This window comes from Podarcis erhardii (genome assembly GCF_964252035.2).
Source record: "Podarcis erhardii genome assembly, chromosome: 18".
Taxonomy (NCBI): Eukaryota; Metazoa; Chordata; class Lepidosauria; order Squamata; family Lacertidae; genus Podarcis; species Podarcis erhardii.
In genome coordinates this window covers 9,552,915-9,575,439 of record NC_138516.1, presented here as the reverse complement: position 1 = coordinate 9,575,439, position 22,525 = coordinate 9,552,915, and the positions used below count along the sequence as shown (strand labels likewise).

General features: G+C 49.5%; 1 protein-coding gene across 2 annotated transcripts; it reads right to left on the bottom strand.

The window, feature by feature from the left end:
- YJEFN3 (YjeF N-terminal domain containing 3) lies at positions 1-21,744 on the bottom strand (the record flags this gene model as incomplete). Of its 2 annotated transcripts, none has more annotated exons than XM_081846425.1 (6): positions 21,345-21,744; positions 13,600-13,705; positions 11,432-11,542; positions 8,115-8,228; positions 3,339-3,489; positions 1-200 (listed from the first exon to the last, which is right to left on the bottom strand). In XM_081846425.1, exons 1-6 carry the CDS (start codon positions 21,407-21,409, stop codon positions 1-3), a joined length of 747 nt encoding a protein of 248 aa, XP_081702551.1. In that variant the 5' UTR covers positions 21,410-21,744. The 2 variants fall into 2 exon arrangements, with proteins under 2 accessions (XP_081702551.1, XP_081702550.1); XM_081846424.1 differs by having other exon boundaries at positions 13,600-13,708; positions 21,345-21,731.
- Positions 21,745-22,525: the final 781 nt, after the last annotated feature.

Here is a 22,525-nt window from a genome sequence, read left to right as displayed (position 1 = left end):
TTAAAGAGAAACCACGTCGTCTGTGCCGGGATACTCGGGAAAATTCAGTTCGAACTTTTTCTGCACGTCGTAAGGGAGGAAGCGGCCGGCCACGAGGTGGTGCTTGCCCACAAAGCGGGTGGCACACTGCTTGGGGGCAGCCAGGGAGACGAGGACGTCGGGACTGATGCCGTCAGAGGTGCCTGTCTCCACATCCCAGCCTGAAAAGAAAGGGGGTTTTGTGGGGGACAGGGAAGAGAGAGGGCAAAGAGAGTCAGAAGCGTCTTCCTGGATTGAAACATCTAAAGCCCACAGAGGTCACCCCTTATCTCTCTACCTCCCCTGTTCTCTGTTTGTGGCGTTAGGGGGTAGACTGCTCTTGGGCATGGAGGTTCTATTGAGCTGAGGATATTGAATATGGGAATGTTTATTAAAAAAATTCAAATGGCCTTGGTCCAGTATCCCTGAAGGAGCGTCTCCACCCCATCGTCCAGCCCGGACGCTGAGATCCAGCGCCGAGGGCCTCCTGGCGGTTCCCTCATTGCGAGAAGTGAGGTTACAGGGAAGCAGGCAGAGGGCCTTCTCGGTGGTGGCACCCACCCTGTGTCACGCCCTCCCATCAGGTGTCAAGGAAATAAACAACTACCTGACTTTTAGAAGACATCTGAAGGCAGCCCTGTTTAGGGAAGTTTTTAATGTTTGACGTTTTATCGTGTTTTTAATATTCTGTGGGTTAAACCACAGAGCCTAGGGTTATGTACCGAAGTTCTCACCCTGTGCCAGCAGGGGGATACTGTAGATAGTTTTCACTCAGGTCCACGTACGCAAATAAGGGATCGGAAGTGACGTTCAGTGATTGGATAGTTACCGAAAATGGTTACTATTGCGTTCTAGTGGAGCTCTATATAAGCAGGCTGGCTGAACCCTTCAGTTCAGTTCTGTTCTGGCCTGTGAATAATGTTTGAAGAATCGCTGTGTCGTCTGATATGTTCACCCACAACTTAACACCTAGGACTTGCCGATCAGAAGGTCGGCGGTTCGAATCCCTGCAATGACGGGGTGAGCTCCCGTTGCTCGGTCCCTGCTCCTGTCAACCTAGCAGTTTGAAAGCACGTCCAAGTGCAAGTAGATAAATAGGTACCGCTCCAGCGGGAAGGTAAACGGTGTTTCCGTGCGCTGCTCTGGTTCGCCAGAAGTGGCTTAGTCCTGCTGGCCACATGACCCGGAAGCTGTACGCCGGCTCCCTCGGCCAGTAAAGCGAGATGAGCGCCGCAACCCCAGAGTCGGCCACGACTGGACCTAATGGTCAGGGGTCCCTTTACCTATTTATATAGTGTTGTAGTGGCTGCGGAGGCCTGGCCAGATGGGTGGAGTATAAGTAATAAATTAATATTACAGTGGTACCTCGGGTTAAGAACTTAATTCGTTCTGGAGGTCCGTACTTAACCTGAAACTGTTCTTAACCTGAAGCACCACTTTAGGTAAATGGAGCCTCCTGCTGCTGCTGCAACGCCGGAGCACAATTTCTGTTCTCATCCTGAAGCAAAGTTCTTAACCTGAAGCAATATTTCTGGGTTAGCGGACTCTGTAACCTGAAGTGTATGTAACCCGAGGTAAAGGTAAAGGGACCTCTGACCATTAGGTCCAGTCGTGACCGAGGGAGCCGAGGGAGCCGGCGTACAGCTTCCGTGTCATGTGGCCAGCAGGACTAAGCCGCTTCTGGCGAACCAGAGCAGCGCACGGAAATGCCGTTTACCTTCCCGCCGGAGTGGTGCCTATTTATCTACTTGCACTTTGAGGTGCTTTTGAACTGCTAGGTGGGCAGGAGCAGGGACCGAGCAATGGGAGCTCACCCCGTCATTGCGGGGATTCAAACCGCCGACCTTCTGATCAGCAAGCCCTAGGCTCTGTGGTTTAACCCACAGCACCACCTGCGTCCCTATTATTAGCCCTGAGAAGGCTTACACAATCTCACACAACCCAGGGAAAAGCATATTCCAAACGACAGCAGTGGAATCAGAGAGCATCTTCTCTGTGGCTGAATTATTATTACGGGGATTAATGGAGGAAGCGGGAGAGAACCAGCCTCTTTGAGCCGATGGAGAAGAAAAGGCAGGATGGAAATGCCATTTCCCAAAAACCTTTCTGCTCCGTCACGGTGCAAAGCCGCTGAAAAAGGAAGGATGGAACGGAGGGAGAGATTTCTCAGATCCACCTCTCCTCATTTGCTCTTTCTGATGGCGAAAGCAGAGACCCGGTCGCCGCTGTCCAGCCAGACACAGAAAAAAAAAGAGAGGACTATTTGGGTTATGACTTCATGTCTCGGTTTGCAGAAGCTGACGCCTCCCCCTTTATGGCCGGACGGGGCTTCCAAGAGCTTCTGGAGACGGCTGCAGTTTCTGCCAGGTCACTGGGGTGAAACTGGGCAGGGTGGCGGAAGGGGGGGGCGTAATTCCTCGGACCACCGCAAGAGGCAAGGGGTCAGGCTAAGCCCATAGGGCATGGGTAGGTGAACTAAGGCCCGGGGCCCGGATCCGGCCCAATCGCCTTCTCAATCCGTCCCGCGGACGGTCCGGGAATCAGCGTGTTTTTACATGAGTAGAATGTGTCCTTTTATTTATAATAATAATAATATTATAATAATAATAATTTATATCCCGCCCTCCCCAGCCGAAGCCGGGTTCAGGGCGGCTAACAACAATAAAATAGTACAACATTCTAAAACCATTCATTATAAAATTAATTCAAATCAAATTGATGGCAACCATTAGGCTAGAGTTCTGTGAAGATTGCCAAAGGAGGGAGTCAGGCTGTGCCCTGGCCAAAGGCCTGGTGGAACAGCTCTGTCTTGCAGGCCACGCGGAAAGATGTCAAGTCCCGCAGGGCCCTAATCTCTTGTGACAGAGCGTTCCACCAGATCGGGGCCACAGCCGAAAAAGCCCTGGCTCTGGTTGAGGCCAGCCTAACCTCCCTGTGGCTCAGGACCTCCAAGATGTTTTTGTTTGAAGATCGTAAGTTCCTCCGTGGGACATACCAGGAGAGGCGGTCCCGTTGGTACGAGGGTCCTAGGCTGTATAGGGCTTTAAAGGTTAAAACCAGCACCTTGAACCTGATCCTGTACTCCACCGGGAGCCAGTGCAGCTGGTATAGCACTGGATGAATGTGATCTCGCAGCGAAGACCCCATAAGGAGTCTCGCCGCGGCATTCTGCACCCGCTGGAGTTTCTGGGTCAGTCTCAAGGGCAGCCCCACGTAGAGCGAGTTACAATAATCCAGTCTGGAGGAGGAAGGAATTCAACAGGGAATTCACCGGGGACACACATGACCCAGCAGGCTGCTGTTCAACAGGGGAAGCATACCAGAGGGGACATCCAAGCTGATGAGAGGGATCCGGATTTGCTTGAGGGTGGCCAGGATGGTACCGAATGGCTCTGGCAACTCGCCCGGCATGGCCTCCACTCCCAGCAAGGCGTCGATCACGAGGTTGTAAGCGTCGCTGATCAGCTGAGTCTGCCCCCAGGGGAGAGGATGAGAGAGGGGAGTCACATCGCAACCCCGCAGTTGTAGGTTCCCCAAGTCTTACAGCTACACAAACAAGTTGTTGTCTACCAACCGAGGTGCATTTAAAACACGGTGCAAAAAGAATCTTAACGCAGCCCTTCTTATTACAGTGGTGCCCCGCAAGACGAACGCCTCGCAAGACGGAAAACTCGCTAGACGAAAGAGTTTTCCGTTTTGGAGGTGCTTTGCAAAACGAATTTCCTATGGGCTTGCTTCGCAAGACGAAAATGTCTTCCGAGTTCCTGCGGGGTTTTTCCCCTCCCCCCCTTTTTCTAAGCTGCTAAGCCGCTTATCCGCTTATCCGCTAAGCCGCTAAACCACTAAAAGCCGCTAAAAGCCGCTAAACCGCTAATAGCGCTAATCTGCTAATCCGTCAATGGTCTTGCTTCGCAAGACGAAAAAACCGCTAGACGAAGAGACTCGCGGAACGGATTCTTTTCGTCTTGCGAGGCACCACTGTATTACTATTACAGTGGTACAGTGGTACCTCTGGTTGCGGACACGATCCGTTCTGGGGTGCCGTTCGCACCCCAGAAAGTCTGTAACCAGAGCAGCGCTTCTGCGCATGTGCGAACCGTGCAGAACGCTTCTGCGTATGTGCAGCGAAACCCAGAGGTAAACCCTTCCATGTTTGCCGCGTTCTTAACCCCAAAAAAACGCAACATGAAGTGTTCACAAGAAGAGGTATGACTGTACCTTGGTTCTCAAACTTAATCCGTCCCAGAAGTCCGTTCCAAAACCAAGGCGCGCTTTCCCATGGAAAGCAATGCGAAACAGATTAATCCGTTCCAGACTTTTTAAAAAAACCTTTAAAACAGCAGTTTAACATGAATTTCATGATCTAACCAGACCATTGATAAAATGAAAGCAATAATCAATGCACTGTATTATAAAATAAATACGACAGTATTGTAGATGATAAAAATTAAAATTACCTTTTTTTCTTACCTGCACTGATTAGAGTCATTGTTTGGATGGAGGGCTTTTATCCATTTCCACAGTCACACTATCAATCAATCAGTAGCTGAACTGGGTTCCACACAGTCACAAAAACAAATGAACTGAAAAAGCCTCAAAAACAAAAACGCAAAATAAATAGCAAAAGCGCCAAATTTAATCCTTTGACTTCCAAAACGTTCAAAAACCAGTGCATGGCTTCTGATTGGTGCAGGCGCCCCGGAAACAATAGCCGACAGCCGTGTCGGATTGTCGGCTTCCAAAAAACATTTGAGAACCGGAACACACACTTCCAGGTTTTCAGAGTTTGAGAACCAAGGCGTTTAAGAACCAAGGTACCACTGTATTACTATTATTATTTTATTTGTACCCCACCCAACTGACTGGGTTGCCCTTCAGGTCATCTCACAGTCTCTGCCTCCAACTACAGAGCTGCGCCCAATACCTTGCTGAGACAATGTTAATCTCCTGTCTCCGCTTCAGGACTGCTGTCCGTGGTGCTGAACTAATTCTGCAGCCCCTGTCCAAGGTCCTGGACCTAGCTTGGCCTTAAGCCAGCGGTTCTCAACCTGTGGGTCCCCAGATGTTGTTGGACTACAACTCCTATCGTCCCTGAGCTCTGGCCTTGCTAGCTAGGGGGGATGGGAGTTATAGTCCAACAATATCTGGGGACCCACAGGTTGAGAAAGGCTGTCTTAAGCTCAGCTTGCACCAGGCTTCCTCAACCTCGGCAGTCCAGATGTTTTTAGCCTACAACTCCCATGATCCCTAGTTAGCAGTGCCGGATTTATGTATAAGCTTAACAAGCTATAGCTCAGGGCCCCATGGCCAGGGGTCACTTTATCTTATATATAGGGTGCCTACATTCTGCATGGAGTGGTTGCAGGGCAACATGGGCAAATGGCTTGAGATACCTATTAGGTCCATAAATGACAATCTAGCATATATTCAACACAAAAGAAGAGCAACAATTTGTTGTTGACAAAGGACAGCTGGACATAGAAAGGGCCCCATTCCCTTCAGTAGCTTAGGGCCTCATCCATCCTAAATCCAGCCCTGCTACGAGTCTATGAAATGTAATAAATAAATTGAGATAAATAACAGGGGATAGTTTCCCCAGCACTAACATCCACAGTTAATGGGATTTGTTCTCCTAGCTTGAACAGAAATTGGAGGAATTAGATATGCATTAAAGGTAAAGGGACCCCTAACCATCAGGTCCAGTTGCGGCTGACTCTGGGGTTGCAGTGCTCATCTCGCTTTATTGGCCGAGGGAGCCGGCGTACAGCTTCCGGGTCATGTGACCAGAAGGACTAAGCCGCTTCTGGCGAACCAGAGCAGCACACGGAAACACCGTTTACCTTCCCGCCGGAGCGGTACCTATTTATCTACTTGCGCTTTGACGTGCTTTCGAACTGCTAGGTTGGCAGGAGCAGGGACCGAGCAACGGGAGCTCACCTTGTTCCGGGGATTTGAACCGCCGACCTTCTGATCGGCAAGTCCTAGGCTCTGGGGTTTAACCCACAGCGCCACCTGCGTCCCTTAGATGTGCATTAAGATACGATAATCTTTATTGTGATTGTCCCATACAGAACAACGAAACTGAAAATCTACGTCAGACATTCAGGCATTCTCTAGGATCCAAGCTCAGCACATAACATAAAATCAGCTTCACTTGGTCCTCAGGGATGCTCTCCAAAGGCCAGATCTGACCCGCAACATCGCAATGTGCCGTCACTGCACATTAGGGAGAAACGAGACCCAACTGGCCACGAATCGGCATGAAATGAGCATGAAAAACATGGCACAGATGATCATCAACGTTGCTCCCTGTCTATTATTTTTGCAAATGTCTTTGACACCAAAAAAATGTCTGCAAGCAAACTTCCAGCGTATTTCTGGCACGCTCCCTGCGGTTTCAAGCAGTAACATTTGGTATGATCCCTAATTTTAGCTCTCCAGAAGAACTCTTGCCATTTTGTTTTAACTCAACTCGCAGCTGGCTTCTCTCTGAGCACAAACACCGCAAGATTATAGCAAACGGATCCGGCTTCTGCTGCGATTTAGCAAAAATTGCAAGGCCAAAGATTTTCGAAATAATGAGGGCGAGGGTCTATGACGCTGTGAGGTTAGGGAGCCCGTCCCAGGAACCAGCGAGTAACTGGGATATGACCAGAAAGCCACACACATGCTCAAAACCTTCCTCTGTAATTTCTTTTCAGGACGTCAGGAAAATGTGATTAAAAGACGCTTGGAGATTGACGTCTCTTTTAAAACACAAAACAGGATGTAATTTGCGAGGCCACAACCCTCTGGTGCCAATCCCCCAATATCTAAAGTGAGGGCCTTGAGGATGGTGGGGAAAGTGTGGAATTCGATTCAATTCATATTTAAAGGCCGATCTACCATATTCAAGGGACGCAGGTGGCGCTGTGGGTTAAACCACAGAGCCTAGGACTTGCCGATCACAAGGTCGGCGGTTCGAATCCCCGCAATGACGGGGTGAGCTCCCGTTGCTCGGTCCCTGCTCCTGCCAACCTAGCAGTTCAAAAGCATGTCAAAGTGCAAGTAGATCAATAGGTACCGCTCCGGCGGGAAGGTAAACGGCGTTTCCGTGTGCTGCTCTGGTTCGCCAGAAGCGGCTTAGTCCTGCTGGCCACATGACCCGGAAGCTGTACGCCGGCTCCCTCGGCCAGTAAAGCGAGATGAGCGCCGCAACCCCAGAGTCGGCCACGACTGGACCTAATGGTCGGGGTCCCTTTACCTTTTTTACCTCATTCACACTTCCTGAGAGAACAGCAAACTGAAATACGGTGGTACCTTAGTTTTCAAACGCCTTGGTACTCAAACAACTCGAACTCAAACACTGCAAACCCAGAAGTAAGTGTTCTGGTTTGCGAACTTTTTTTGGAAGCTGAAAGTGCTCCGTTTTGAGTGTTACGCTTCCGATTTTTGAGCGCCACACTTCCGTTTTGAGTCTTACGCTGAGGTCTGTCTGTTTTCGCTATTTATTTTGTGTTTTTGTTTTTGCGGCTCTTTTTCGTTTTGTTTTCGTGACTGCGCGGAACCCAGTCCAGCTACAGACGGATCGATTGCGTGACTGCAGTACATTGTTTATTGCTTTCGTTTTATGGATCGACGGTCTCGTTAGATAGTAAAATCCATGTTTGATTGCTGTTTTAGGGGTTGTGTTTTTAAAAGCCTGGAACGGTTTAATCCGTTTTGCATTGCTTTACATGGGAAAGCAGCGCGCCTTGGTTTTGGAACGCTTTGGTTTTGGAATGGAATTTCTGGAACGGATTAAGTTTGAGAACCAAGGCACCGCTGTACAATCATCTGTTAGCATCTGCCATCAAGAGGGCTTGATGAAGAGAGCAAGAGAAAAATAACTACCAGACTTTTAGAAGACATCTGAAGGCAGCCCTGTTTAGGGAAGCTTTTAATGTTTAATAGGTTATTGTATTTTAGTGTTTTGTTGGAAGCCACCCAGAGTGGCTGGGGAAACCCAGCCAGATGGGCAGGGTATAAATAAATTGTTGTTGTTGTTGTTGTTGTTGTTGTTGTTGCTGCACCAAAATGCTCCCTTGCAAGTGAGGGACCAGAAAGACTTTGCTCACCTCCGCTGGCAGATAGGAAAGAAATGGTATGTCCATCTTTTCGCACTGGGTGGTGAAATCCCGGAAGAGAGGATTCGAAGACCTCTTCGGGTAGAAAATGGTGGGCTCGTATTCCTGCAAGGAGAAACATGAGGGGGAGACAAAAGAGGAAGGGATTATTATTATTATTATTATTATTATTATTATTATTATTATTATTACCCTGCCCTCCCCGGCTCAGGGAGGCTAACACCAGTAAAATTACAGTAAAAACATAATGGGGGGGGGGACCAATTTAAAATACAGGCTAAAATGCAATTTAAAATGCAGCCTCGTTTTAAAAGTAGCCCATAGATCAAGACCGTAAGGGTAGGGAAACAGACTGAGTCCAAACCAAAGGCCAGGCAGAACAACCCTGTCTTGCAGGCCCTCCGGAAAGATGTCACATCCTGCAAGGCCCTGGTCTCTTGTGACAGAGCGTTCCACCAGATCGGGGCCAGTACTGAAAAGGCCCTGGCCCTAGTTGAGACTAATCTAACCACCTTGCGACTTGGGACCTCCAAAATGTTGGACGATGTATAAATAAAATATTATTATTATTATTATTCAAGTAGAAGCCTTGCTGAAGCGACATTTCCCTCACTGCTCTACACACCAGCCTTTCTGAATTGGGGAACTGGATAGCTAACTGATAACGGACAGGGTTTTAAACTCTGAATGAAAGTTAAGAAATAAATTTCAGAAGCAGGGTGGCTGGCACAAGAAGGGGAGGGAAAGCACTTCATCCCTGAGAAATAAATTTCAGAAAAGGAAGGGGGACTCGAAGCCCTGTTTCCCCTTCTCCTCCTTGTTCCCCCGGGCAACTGGGAGCTATTTCTTAGCGAGACGAATTCAGGGCGAGAAAGAGACTCCAGGGTGCTTTGTACGCTGCAAATACGGTGTATTAAAAGCTTGCCAAACCATTGCTTTGTGGTTTTCAAAAGCTAAAGCGCAGTTTGCATTAAAAGCAGAACCATGCATCTCTCTCTGAGCTCTCTTTGCAATTTGCAAAGTGCAGAAAACCCCCGGCCAACGGTGCCAATATTTTTAGTCCTAACACAGAGCACTCTCTCTCCTTCAACCTCACCCCAAAATTTCTTCTTCTTCTTCTTTGGCAGTCCCTCGTAGCCAAGTAAAATTGTCTTCCATAAACACGGTTTTAACAGGGAGTCTGTAAGTGACTGGGGAGGCCAATTCTGGATGCACACGTCCTTCCACAGTGGAGACATAGGTTTCCAGGCAGGAGTTGATCCCGGTGAGGGTTTGCCAAGCGTTCCTTCCTCTTAGCACGTTTCTCCCTTTGGTCCTGAGTTTGAGTGTCTTCAAAGCCCAGGACACCTTTGGTAAAGGCTGTTCTCCAACTGGAGAACTTGCAGGCCAGTGTTCCCCAATTGTCGGTGTTCATACTACATTTTCCTGCCAACCTAGCAGTTCGAAAGCATGTCAAAATGCAAGTAGATAAATAGGTACCACTCCAGCGGGAAGGTAAACGGCGTTTCCGTGCGCTGCTCTGGTTTGCCACAAGCGGCTTAGTCATGCTGGCCACATGACCCAGAAGCTGTATGCGGACAAACACCAGCTCGCTCGGCCTATAGAGTGAGATGAAATCAGTGGGTTAAACCACAGAGCCTAGGGCTTGCCGATCAGAAGGTTGGCGGTTCGAATCCCCACAATGACGGGGTGAGCTCCCATTGCTCGGTCCCTGCTCCTGCCAACCTAGCAGTTCGAAAGCACGTCAAAGTGCAAGTAGATAAATAGGTACCGCTCCAGCGGGAAGGTAAATGGCGTTTACGTGTGCTGCTCTGGTTCGCCAGAAGCTGCTTAGTCCTGCTGGCCACATCACCCGGAAGCTGTACGCCGGCTCCCTCGGCCAGTAAAGCGAGATGAGCGCCACAACCCCAGAGTCGGCCACGACTGGACCTGATGGTCAGGGGTCCCTTTACCCTTACCTATACTACATTTTTTAAAATGTGCCTTGTGAGAGTCTTTAAACCTCTTTTGTTTACCGTCAGCATTATGCTTTCCATTTCTAAGTTCGGAATCGAGTACAGTGGTACCTCGGGTTAAGAACTTAATTTGTTCCGGAGGTCCGTTCTTAACCTGAAACTGTTCTCAACCTGAAGCACCACTTTAGCTAATGGGACCTCCTGCTGCTGCTGTGCCGCCAGAGCCCGATTTCTGTTCTTATCCTGAAGCAAAGTTCTTAACCCGAGGTGCTATTTCTGGGTTAGCAGAGTCTGTAACCTGAAGCGTCTGTAACCTGAAGCATATGTAACCCGAGGTACCACTGTAGTTGCTTTGGAAGACTACAATCAGGAATCTGCACATCATAACCAGTCCAACGAAGTTGATGTTGAAGAATCATCGCTTTGACACTGCTGATCTTTGCTTCTTCCAGAACACTGATATTAGTTCGCCTGTCTTCCCAAGTGATGTGTAATATTTTTCGGAGACACCGTTGATGGAATCTTTTGAGGAGTTGGAGATGGCGTTTATGAGTCATCCACGTTTCACAAGCATACAGTAAGGTTGGTAGTGCAATAGCTTTGCAAACAAGCTGCAAAATAAACGATGCCTTATGAGGAACGGCTAAGGGAGCTGGGCATGTTTAGCCTGGAGAAGAGGAGGTTAAGGGGTGATATGATAGCCAGGTTCAAATATATAAAAGGATGTCACATAGAGGAGGGAGAAAGGTTGTTTTCTGCTGCTCCAGAGAAGCGGACACGGAGCAATGGATCCAAACTACAAGAAAGAAGATTCCACCTAAACATTAGGAAGAACTTCCTGACAGTAAGAGCTGTTCAACAGTGGAATTTGCTGCCAAGGAGTGTGGTGGAGTCTCCTTCTTTGGAGGTCTTTAAGGAGAGGCTTGACAACCATATGTCAGGGGTGCTCTGATGGTGTTTCCTGCTTGGCAGGGGGTTGGACTCGATGGCCCTTGTGGTCTCTTCCAACTCTATGATTCTATGATTTTATGATTCTATGATTCTAAGCTAAATTGTAAAATATCACCACTGGAGAGAGACCTCATTTTGAACCTTTCACTAGTGCTGGGGAAAACATCACACTGTGTGTGTGTGTGTTTGTTTTCAGACATGCTGAGATGGAATTCCCAAGCAACGTTCCCTCCAGACATCATATCCCTTGCGGGAGGTAGCCATCAATACCTCTATGAATTTGTCCAACCCTCTTTTAAAAAGGGGGTGGGGGCAGAAATGGATTCGAACAAGGAGGAGAGAAGGTGCAAGTTGGAAACAAAGCCAAACTCTGGGAGGGGGGACGGGGCGGCAGGTACCTACAAAGACACGCAGGTGACGGGCGCACGCCAGGCCGACCGCTCCGTTCTGCTCACAGCCGCAGACCACCAGCAATGTCGGCTGCTTCCTCGGTAGAGACCTCCGAGGGAAAACCTGGAACGAGACGTCCGGGAAAATTAGGTTGCAGGGCGATGGGGTGTGGGTGTGGGGCCTTCTCGGTGGTGGCGCCCGCCCTGTGGATCGCCCTCCCATCAGATGTCAAAGAGAAAAATAACTACCAAAAAAATAGAGAAAAATAACTATCAATATAGAGAAAAATAACTACCACCTCCATCGTCCAGCCCGGACACCTGGGTCCATCTCCCGAGGGCCTTCTGGCAGTTCCCTCCCTGTGAGAAGTGAGGTTACAGGGAACCAAGCAGAGGGCCTTCTTGGTGGTGGCGCCTGCCCTGTGGAACGCCCTCCCAGCCGATTCCAAACCAGAGGCAAAAATCCGGAACGGGGAAAATGAAATTTTAAAAATTGCAATATTAAAGATATGTAATCACTTGAAAGAATCAATTAGGCCTAGGGTTAAATGATAAATAAGCAAATGTACTATAAGAAAAGTTAGGAAATATGATTACGGCTGCGATACGGTTTTATGAAATAACGATCTTGGAAGCTGCTACATGTAATTACTAAGAAACTCAGATGGAAGAGATTTGAGGAAGTCAAATAATATGTTTATGAAGATGGATTTTAATGAACTAATTAAGTTTTAGTTTATGTGGTGATTTGTTGTATTTTGTGCTTAATATTCTTTTTTTCTTTTTGCCGTTTCATTCTTTTCCCTTTATTATTAACTTTTTCTTCTGTTATGTTTATGTATGGAAAATAATAAATATTATTGGGGAGGGGGGAAATATTTTAAAAATTGCCCAAATAGCAACGCAATTCCCGCTGTGGTGGGGGGAGAGGGAAAGGTCCCCATTCCCCCCTCACCGCGGCCAGGGCCAGACTCCGAAAAGCGCACGGCATTTCCTCAGCGGCGGAGGGTCAGGAGAGGCTGCAAGCGATTAAAAAGCCAGATGCGGCCGCTCAGCATCCAAAACCAACAAAAATGAATGATGCAGAGATTCTCTGGGCAACATCAAGAAGAGGCAACTTTGGTGGTACCCAAAGTGCTGAACCGAAGAACAACAGGGCGCTCGGAAACATAATAATATATATAAAAATTAATTCTTTATACCCCGCCCATCTGGCTGAGTTTCCCCAGCCACTCTGGGCAGCTCCCAATCAAGTATTAAAAACAATACAGCGTTAAATGTTAAAAGCTTCCCTGAACAGGGCTGCCTTCAGATGCCTTCTAAAAGCCAGATAGTTGTTTATTTCCTTCACATCTGAAGGGAGGGAGTTCCACAGGGCGGGTGCCACCACCGAGAAGGCCCTCTGTCTGATTCCCTGTAACCTTACGTCTTGCAATGAGGGAACCACCAGAAGGCCCTCGAAGCTGGATCTCAGCATCTGGGCTGGACGATGGGGGTGGAGATGCTCCTTCAGGGATACTGGGCCGAGGCCGTTTAGGGCTTTAAAGGTCAGCACCAACACTTTGAATTGTGCTCGGAAACGTACTGGGAGCCAATGTAGGTCTTTCAGGACTGGTGTTATGTGGTCTTGGCGGCCTCTCCCAGTCCCCAGTCTAGCTGCCGCATTCTGGATTAGTTGTAGTTTCCGGGTCACCTTCAAAGGTAGCACCACGGACAGCGCATTGCAGTAGTCCAAGCGGGAGACAACCAGAGCATGCACCACTCTGGCCAAACAGTCTGCGGGCAGGGAGGGTCTCATCCTGCGTCCTAGATGGAGCTGCCCTGGACACAGAATTGACCTGCGCCTCCATGGACAGCTGTGAGTCCAAAATGACTCCCAGGCTGCGCACCTGGTCCTTCAGGGGCACAGTTACCCCATTCAGGACCAGGGAATCCCCCACACCTGCCTGCCCCCTGTTTCCCAAAAACAGTACTTCTATCTTGTCAGGATTCAGCCTCAATCTGTTAGCCGCCATCCATCCTCCAACCGCCTCCAGGCACTCACATAGTACCTTCACCGGTTCTGATTTAAAGGAGAGCTCTGAGACCACAAGGGTTGCCAACCTTGTGCCCTCCAGACCAGAAAGTTTCCGTTCCTCCTCTTTCAGCTGTTTCCATCCCAGCTGGTAACCTTGTACTTACCTTGGTGACTGCCATGGCACATGCATGACCCCAGATCTCAATCAGTTGCTGCTGTCCGAACCTAAACTCCTCCAGGAGTTCTTTATTGATCGCCAAGGCTTCTGCTCTGCTGCAAGACACAAGAAAAGGTTTGATTGTTTTTGTTTTTGGTCATTTAGTCGTGTCCGACTCTTCATGACCCCCTGGACCAGAGCACACCAGACACTCCTGTCTTCCACTGCCTCCCGCAGTTTGGTCAGACTCATATTAGCAGCTTCGAGAACACTGTCCCACCATCTCGTCCTCCGTCGTTCCCTTCTCCTTGTGCCCTCCATCTTCCCCAACATCAGGGTCTTTCCCAGGGAGTCTTCTCTTCTCATGAGGTGGCCAAGGTATTGGAGCCTCAGCTTCAGGATCTGTCCTTCCAGTGAGCACTCAGGGCTGATTTCCTTCCGAATGGAAATCTGAAGAATGGATGCTTTTGAATTGTGGTGCTGGAGGAGACTCTTGAGAGTCCCATGGACTGCAAGAAGATCAAACCTCTCCATTCTGAAGGAAATCAGCCCTGAGTGCTCACTGGAAGGACAGATCCTGAAGCTGAGGCTCCAAGACTTTGGCCACCTCAGGAGAAGAGAAGACTCCCTGGAAAAGACCCTGATGTTGGGAAAGATGGAGGGCGCAAGGAGAAGGGGATGACAGAGGACGAGATGGTGGGACAGTGTTCTCGAAGCTGCCAGCATGAGTTTGACCAAACTGGGGCAGGCAGTGGAAGACAGGAGGGCCTGGCGTGCTCTGGTCCAGGGGGTCACGAAGAGGCAGACACGACTAAACGAATAAACAACAACAATTTACAGACCTATTAGGTATCTCAAGCCATTTGCAAGTGTGGCCATGCAACCAGTCCATGCAGAATGTAGGCACCCTATATACAGAAAGGAGCAAACCGGTGATATTTTAGGGAGCAGGCTAGCAGGCGGGGCCCATGACTGACATCCTAGGACCCTACACAACACAAAACGCTGTATGTAGGTTTTATTTCATTTGTTTTTTCTCTTATATTTTGGAAATGTACACCCATGTTTTTCTCCCCCTTTAAATATTTTGGGGGGCCCCCAAGAGAGCGGGGCCCTAAGCTATAGCTTGTTTAGCTTATACGTAAATACGGCACTGGAGCAGACAGGAATGTGTATGTTACAGGAATCGAGACAAGGTTTGCCTTGTCGAGTTTGCTGGGTTCCAAGCTAGACATGCTCTGGCACGAGATTTTGGGGGGTGGGTTTGACGGCAGTGGGATCATGCCGGAATTTGAAGCTTCAGGGCAAATGATGCAGGAACCTGCGGAACTCCCTGCCACAACGAGAGCGGGTGAGGACCTTATAAACATGTGCTCCATCAATCTCAGGGCCCTCGTATTTACAGGACCGCCTCTCCTGGTCTGCCCCACAGAGGACCTTAAGGTCCGTGAATAATCATAGTTTAGAGGTCCCGGGTCCTAAGGAAGTCAGACTATCCTCCACCAGGGCCAGGGCCTTTTCAGTGATGGCTCCGACCTGGTGGAATGCTCTGTCCCATGAGACCAGGGCCCTGCAGGATTTAACCTCCTTCCACAGGGCCTGTAAGACAGAGCTATTCCGCCTGGCTTTCAATTTGAATTCAGCCTGATCTTTTATTTCCCTTCTCTTCCCTCCCCTCTATGAAGATCACCCGCTCTGAGACCCCACAGCTAATTCTCCCCTGCCCTCCTCGCTGGCCCAAGTAGGACCAATTCAGCCAGCTAGCCCTGGCGAATACCTAATGCTTATTTCCCCTAAACTGATTTTGAATTTTATTGTTATTCATGTTTTTATACTGTATTTTATGCTGCTTTTGCAATTAAGTGTTTTAAATTTGTTGTTAGCCGCCCTGAGCCTGGTTTGTGAACCGGGAAGGCCGGGGTATGAATAAAAATTTATTATTATTATTAGTCCAGTATCCTGTTCTCACAGGGGCCTGAAATCCGGAATCCGGATTGAAGCAAGGGGAGCATAACTTTGTGGCTAGCAGCCTTTGAAAGCCCTCCACGAATTTGCCCAGTCCTCTTTCAAAGCCCATCTGGGTTGTGGCGGGGAGTTCCGCAGGCTAACCGCGTGCTGAATCTTCTGGCGTTTAGCCACGAGTTTTAGTTTTGACGACTCACAAGGCTTGGAAAAGCGGAACGGACGGATTCGTGTTTTCAGCTGTTGAATTATTATTGCTAATCAAAGCTGCGGCGGGAGGGGGGGAATCGTTAAGCAAAAACGCCCTCGCGCCCGTCGTTAAATGAGCCGAAGCAGAAGGCTTGCTGCAGAAGCAACAAACCCAGGCAGAAGGGAGGTTTGCTGGGAAGCTGTGCTCAGACCAATGCATCCATCTGGCCTCATATCGTTTACTTTGACCGGCAGCTGGTCTCTGGGGTTTCAGGCTCAGCGAATAATAATAATAATAATAATAATAATAATAATAATAATAATAATAATAATTTATTATTTATACCCCGTCCATCTGGCTGGGCTTCCCCAGCCACTCTGGGTGGCTTCCCAAAAAATATTAAAATACTGTAATACATTAAACATTAAAAGCTTCCCTAAACAGGGCTGCCTTCAGATGTCTTCTAAAAGTCTGGTAGTTGTTGTTCACTTTGACAACTGATGGGAGGGCGTTCCACAGGGCGGGCGCCACCACCAAGAAGGCCCTCTGCCTGGTTCCCTGCAACTTGGCTTCTCGCAGGGAGGGAACCGCCAGAAGGCCCTCAGAGCTGGACCTCAGTGTCCGGGCAGAATGATGGGGGTGGAGACGCTCCTTCAGGTTTACAGGACCGAGGCCGTTTAGGGGTTTCAAGGTCAGCACCAACACTTTGAATTGTGCTCGGAAACGTCCTGGGAGCCAATGTAGGTCTTTCAAGACCGGTGTTATGTGGTCTCGGCGGCCGCTCCCAGTCCCCAGTCTGGCTGCCGCATTCTGGATTAGTTGCAGTTTCTGGGTCACCTTCCAAGGTAGCCCCATGTAGAGCGCATGACAGTAGTCCAAGCGGGAGATAACCAGAGCATGCACCACTCTGGCAAGACAGTCCGCGGGCAGGGAGGGTCTCATCCTGTGTACCAGGTGGAGCTGCCCTGGACACAGAACTGACCTGCACCTCCATGGACATGGCGAAGGGCGAAGGGCAGCCCCCTGCCCTGCTGCTAGGATTTGAAACCCAGGACCTTCCTCATGCCAAGCAAGCACTTCTCTGCTGAGCTATGGGCTTTTCCCCTAAAGGCAACACAAGATACTAGTCCTCAAGAATCCGGTTCGAATCGGAAGCTGCCTTAAGCCGGTCTGTCCATCTCAGCGCCGTTTGCACTGACTGGCAAGAGCTTTTCCAGGGTTTCAAACAGGGACTCCCCCCAATTTTTGAATTGTGGGGTGGGGCCCCCAGTGCGAAAGGCTGGGTTGGATGAATCCCTAGCCGGAATTAAGATCGCCGGAAGAAATATCACGAAACTCAGATATGCAGATGACACAACCTTGATGGCAGAAAGTGAGGAGGAATTAAAAAACCTTTTAATGAGGGTGAAAGAGGAAAGCGCAAAATATGGTCTGAAGCTCAACATCAAAAGAACGAAGATCATGGCCACTGGTCCCATCACTTCCTGGCAAATAGAAGGGGAAGAAATGGAGGCAGTGAGAGATTTTACTTTCTTGGGCTCCATGATCACTGCAGATGGTGACAGCAGCCACAAAATTAAAAGACGCCTGCTTCTTGGGAGGAAAGCGATGACAAACCTAGACAGCATCTTAAAAAGCAGAGACATCACCTTGCCAACAAAGGTCTGTATAGTTCAAGCTCTGGTTTCCCCAGTAGTGATGTGTGGAAGTGAGAGCTGGACCATAAAGAAGGCTGATCGCCGAAGAATGGATGCTTTTGAATTCTGGTGCTGGAGGAGACTCTTGAGAGTCCCATGGACTGCAAGAAATCAAACTTCTCCATTCGGAAGGAAATCAGCCCTGAGTGCTCACTGGAAGGACAGATCCTGAAGCTGAGGCTCCAAGACTTTGACCAAACTGCGGGAGGCAGTGGAAGACAGGAGGGCCTGGCGTGCTCTGGTCCAGGGGGACACGAAGAGGCGGACACGACTAAATGACTAAACAACAAGGGGGCCCCCAAAGGCCATCCGGCCCACCCCCCGCAATGCACAGTTTTGCACTGTCCAATATAAGCCCCCTTTTCATGCTGCGCTGGAAAGCAGCCGGTCTCTCCATCTCGTTGGATTGAGACCCCCCCCCCAAATAAAAAAAAAAAAGAAATTGAAGCTTTTCAGCTTCCCGCAGCGTTTGGTCCTGTCGCCACGGCAACCGCTAAATAAGAGTCCTTTGGACAGAGAATCTTCCCACAATGCTACAATGGCTGGGCAGAGCTGGGGGGGGTGGACGGTGGGGGGCGAGTTAAGGGGGGCAGCGGCACAGCAATTCCGGGAAGAGTTTGCTCCCTTATCCTCTCCCTGCTCATCCCAGTCCATCGCTCGAAGCTCCATTTCCCATCATCTGGTACCTGAAACCAGAGGGTCTTATTTCAGCCTCCCATTTCCCCATCATCTGCTTTTCATCTTTTTGTGGTACCCAAACGAGAGGGTTTTCTATGAGACCCCAATTCCCCCATCATTAGCTTTTCAGCTTTTTCTGGTACCCAAACCAGACGGTCTTATTTGAGACCCCAATTTCCCCATCACCTGCTGTTCAACTTTTCTGGTACCCAAACCAGAGGGTATTCTATGAGACCCCAATTTCTCCATCACCTGCGTTTCAACTTTTCTGGTACCCAAACCAGAGGGTCATCTATGAGACCCCAATTTCCCCATCGCCTGCTTTTCATCTTTTCTGGTACCCAAACCAGAGGGTCATCTATGAGACCCCATTTCCCCCATCACCTGCGTTTCAACTTTTTCTGGTACCCAATCCAGAGGGTCTTCTATGAGACCCCAATTTACCCATAATTTGCTTTTCAACTTTTCTGGTACCCAAACCAGAGGGTCTTCTATGAGACCCCAATTTCCCCATCAATTGCTTTTCAACTTTTCTGATATCCAAACCAGAGGGTCTTCTATGAGACCCCAATTTCTCCATCATCTGCTTTCAACTTTTTAGGGCTGACCTTGAAAGCCCTAAACGGCCCAGTAGACCTGAAGGAGCGTCTCCGCCCCCATCATTCATCCCGGACACCTGGGTCCATCTCCCAAGGGCCTTCTGGCTTCCTCCCTGCGAGAAGCAAGGTTGCAGGAAACCAGGCAGAGGGCTTTTTTGGTGGTGGCACCCGCCCTGTGGAACGCCCTCCCGTCAGATGTCAAGGAAATAATATATCAAAAAATATATATCAAAATTGGGGAAATATATATATATAAATGAAACGCTTCTTTGACTCTTCTGAATCCAGCACTGGCGATGTTTCCTTAAGAGTGGAAGTGCAAACCCAAAAAACGTGCAAGACGAAAATGAGATTTAACAAGCGGCAGAAATGCACACTTGTTTTCTCTAGTGCACCCCACAACCCAGAGGAGGAGACAAATTTAATAGCATCGTTGGAAAGGAAAATATATATCTCTCTCTGCTCCCAACACCCACATCACACTCGAGAGCAAAGCTTGTTTTATGGTTGCCATGGAGATCAGAGGCGAGCGAGTCGCTCTTTGCAAAACCCGCGTTTGCAAAGAGAGGAAAATATCCTTTTCGGTGTTGCAACCACGTAGATCGGTGGCCCCCGATCTTCGCTGCCTATATAAACGAACAAATGCATATACTGTAATTTTCCAGGCATAAGACTAGGGGTTTATTATTATGATTAAAAAATCGTGTTAGAAATTTGGAGAGGCCGTGTCTTATACACGGATCGTGCATTAAAAGCTCAACTGTTGTGGGCAATCTCTCCCTCCGTTTTCTTAATTTTGAGTGCCCCCCCCCAAAAAATATAGGGTGCATCTTATACAGGGGGGTTTGTTGAACACGGAAAAATATGGTAGAAAGAGGACTAACTCAAAGAACACAGATGTAAAAACCTCACAGGTATACCATGTTTTGAAAACGCTCCCCCCGCAAATAATGTTCATTACTCTTTCAAGATGTGGGGGGGGGGGTTTGGGGGGGGTTGTTTTAATTTTGGTTATACATTTTGTGGTTTTATATTCTGGTTTTATTCTGTGAGCCGGCCTGAGACCTGCAGGTACAGGGGCAGGATATGAATTCAATAAATAATAATAATCACCCCCTCTCTAATTTCCTCCTCCTCCGACCCCTGGATACCATATTGTCTGCGGGGGAAAAGTATAATCTGAAAATAGAGGGGGCGAAACAGTGCATATTCTTTTGCCATTCACGAAAGTCAAATTTTAAATGGAAATTGGTTTTTTAAAAAGGAAGGTCAGGGCGACGGCGAAGCAAAAATCCAGTTTATGGGACTGTGCATGGGAAAAGTGTAAGGAGAGGCTTCAGGATCAGGCCCATCTGACCAAGCACCCCCCCCCAAGGAGAAACAGATCACAAGAGCGGCTCCCCCCGCTTTGGGAGCCCCCCAGCGACTGAGATTCAGAAGCATCACTGCCTCAGCAGCCATGTCGCTCGTGAATTCACCTAATTCTCACCTAAAGCCATCCAGTGGTGGGTAGTTCCGCAGTTTAACCACCTACAGTTCTGGGTTGGGACTACGAAAGGATCGTTTTCTGGGCGGCGGAGGCTCTGCACGGATCGCCTGTACGGGGTTCATTCACAGCCCCAGATTCGCAGAACGGTAGAGGGACCCAGCGCTCATCTAGTCTGACCCCCTGGCGCAATGCAAAATGTCCCATACGGGGCAGTGCTTTTTCCCCCATTTAAAAACAATATGTTTAGGGGTATACTCTCGTTTTCCTACTCATATTGAAATAAAAAGGTAAAGGGACCCCTGACCATTAGGTCCAGTCGCGGCCGACTCTGGGGTTGCGGCGCTCATCTCGCTTTACTGGCCGAGGGAGCCGGCGTACAGCTTCCGGGTCATGTGGCCAGCAGGACTAAGCCGCTTCTGGCGAACCAGAGCAGCGCACGGAAATGTTGTTACCTTCCCGCCAGAGCGGTACCTATTTATCTACTTGCGCTTTTGACGTGCTTTCGAACTGCTAGGTTGGCAGGAGCAGGGACTGAGCAATGGGAGCTCACCCCGTCGTCGCGGGGATTTGAACCGCCAACCTTCCGATCGGCAAGCGCTAGGCTCTGTGGTTTAACCCACATCCCTCAATTTATGATCCACAAAATGTTTGGGGGTATGCGTCCCCCCAGAAAAATATGGGAATCGAACCCACGACCTTGCCGTTACCGGAGCAGAGCTACCCAGTCCTTAAGTCGGCCTTCCCCAAGGTGGTGCCCTCTAGTCGTCGGACAACCACACACAAGTACCCAACCTGCCCAAAAGACGGTCCCCAAGTCGAGCTCCCCACTGGGTCATGTTTGGCCATGTCGCCCTCATCATCTTCCCACCCTCTGGGTCCGTTGGCATTGAGGTACCCCTGGCTCCATCACAGACCCTGCCCCCCCCCATATTCGAGAAAACATGCCCCTAATTGCTTTGGCCCACAAACCCATTCCCCAGCCCACAACTACTGAGGCCAGCCCCTTAATGTCGCCTGGCTTCCGTCGCAGGTAGAATCTCAACAGGTGCAGCCTCCAGACAGGTGCGCAAAGAGCTTTGCCAGGAGGGGGGTGGTGAGAAAGGCAGGGGTCTTTTTCCCGCAAGGCGGCCAACTTACCTTAAATACCGGAGGGGCTGGATCTCCTCTTTGCTGTGGGACGAGTTACAAATGGTCTTCTCCATCGTCTGGGTGGAAAGAGAATTTTCTCTCCTTCCTGCCCCCCCTTTGCAACCCCAGGAAGGAAAAAAAACAGCGACACCCTTTCCTTGTTTTTTTTTTAAACACCCCCCCCCCTTTTCTCTTTTTTTCTCCTTGCGGTTTATAAAAGATAGCAGAATGGGAAGAGGCACTAGCGTGGGCACGGCGGCAATCGATTGGCTGTTTCTTCCTGGAGGAATAAAAGAAAAATTCCCCCAATGGAAAAACGAGGGGGGGGGGAGAGAGAGAGAAGGCTGGTGGTTAACCCTGTGTGAGTGTCTGGAGGCGGTCGGAGGATGGATGGCGGCTAACAGATTGAGGATGAATCCTGACAAGACAGAAGGACTGTTTTGGGGGGACAGGGGGCGGGCAGGTGTGGGGGACTCCCTGGTCCTGAATGGGGTGACTGTGCCCCCGAAAGACCAGGTGCGCAGCCTGGGAGTCATTTTGGACTCACAGCTGCCCATGGAGGCGCAGGTTAATTCTGAGTCCAGGGCAGCTCCATCTGGTCCGCAGGATGAGGCCCTCCCTGCCCGCAGACTGTGTGGCCAGAGTGGTGCATGCTCTGGTTATCTCCCATTTGGACTACTGCCATGCGCTCTACATGGGGCTACCTTTGAAGTGACCCGGAAACTAATCCAGACTGGGGACTGGGAGTGGCTGCCGAGACCACATAACACCTGTCCTGAAAGACCTACATTGGCTCCCGGGACGTTTCTGAGCACAATTAGAAGTGTTGGTGCTGACCTTGAAAGCCCTAAATGGCCCAGTATACCCGAAGGAGTGTCTCCACCCCCATCGTCCAGCCCGGACACCGGGGTCCAGCTCTGAGCGCCTTCTGGCGGTTCCCTCCCTGCGAGAAGTGAGGTTACAGGGAACCAGGCAGAGGGGCTTCTCGGTGGTGGCGCCCACCCTGTGGAACGCCCTCCGTCAGATGTCAAGGAAATAAACAACTATCTGACTTTTAGAAGACATCTGAAGGCAGCCCTGCTTAGGGAAGCTTTATAATGTTTAACAGGTTATTGTATTTTAGTGTTTTGTTGGAAGCCGCCCAGAGTGGCTGGGGAAACCCAGCCAGATGGGCAGGGTATACATAATAA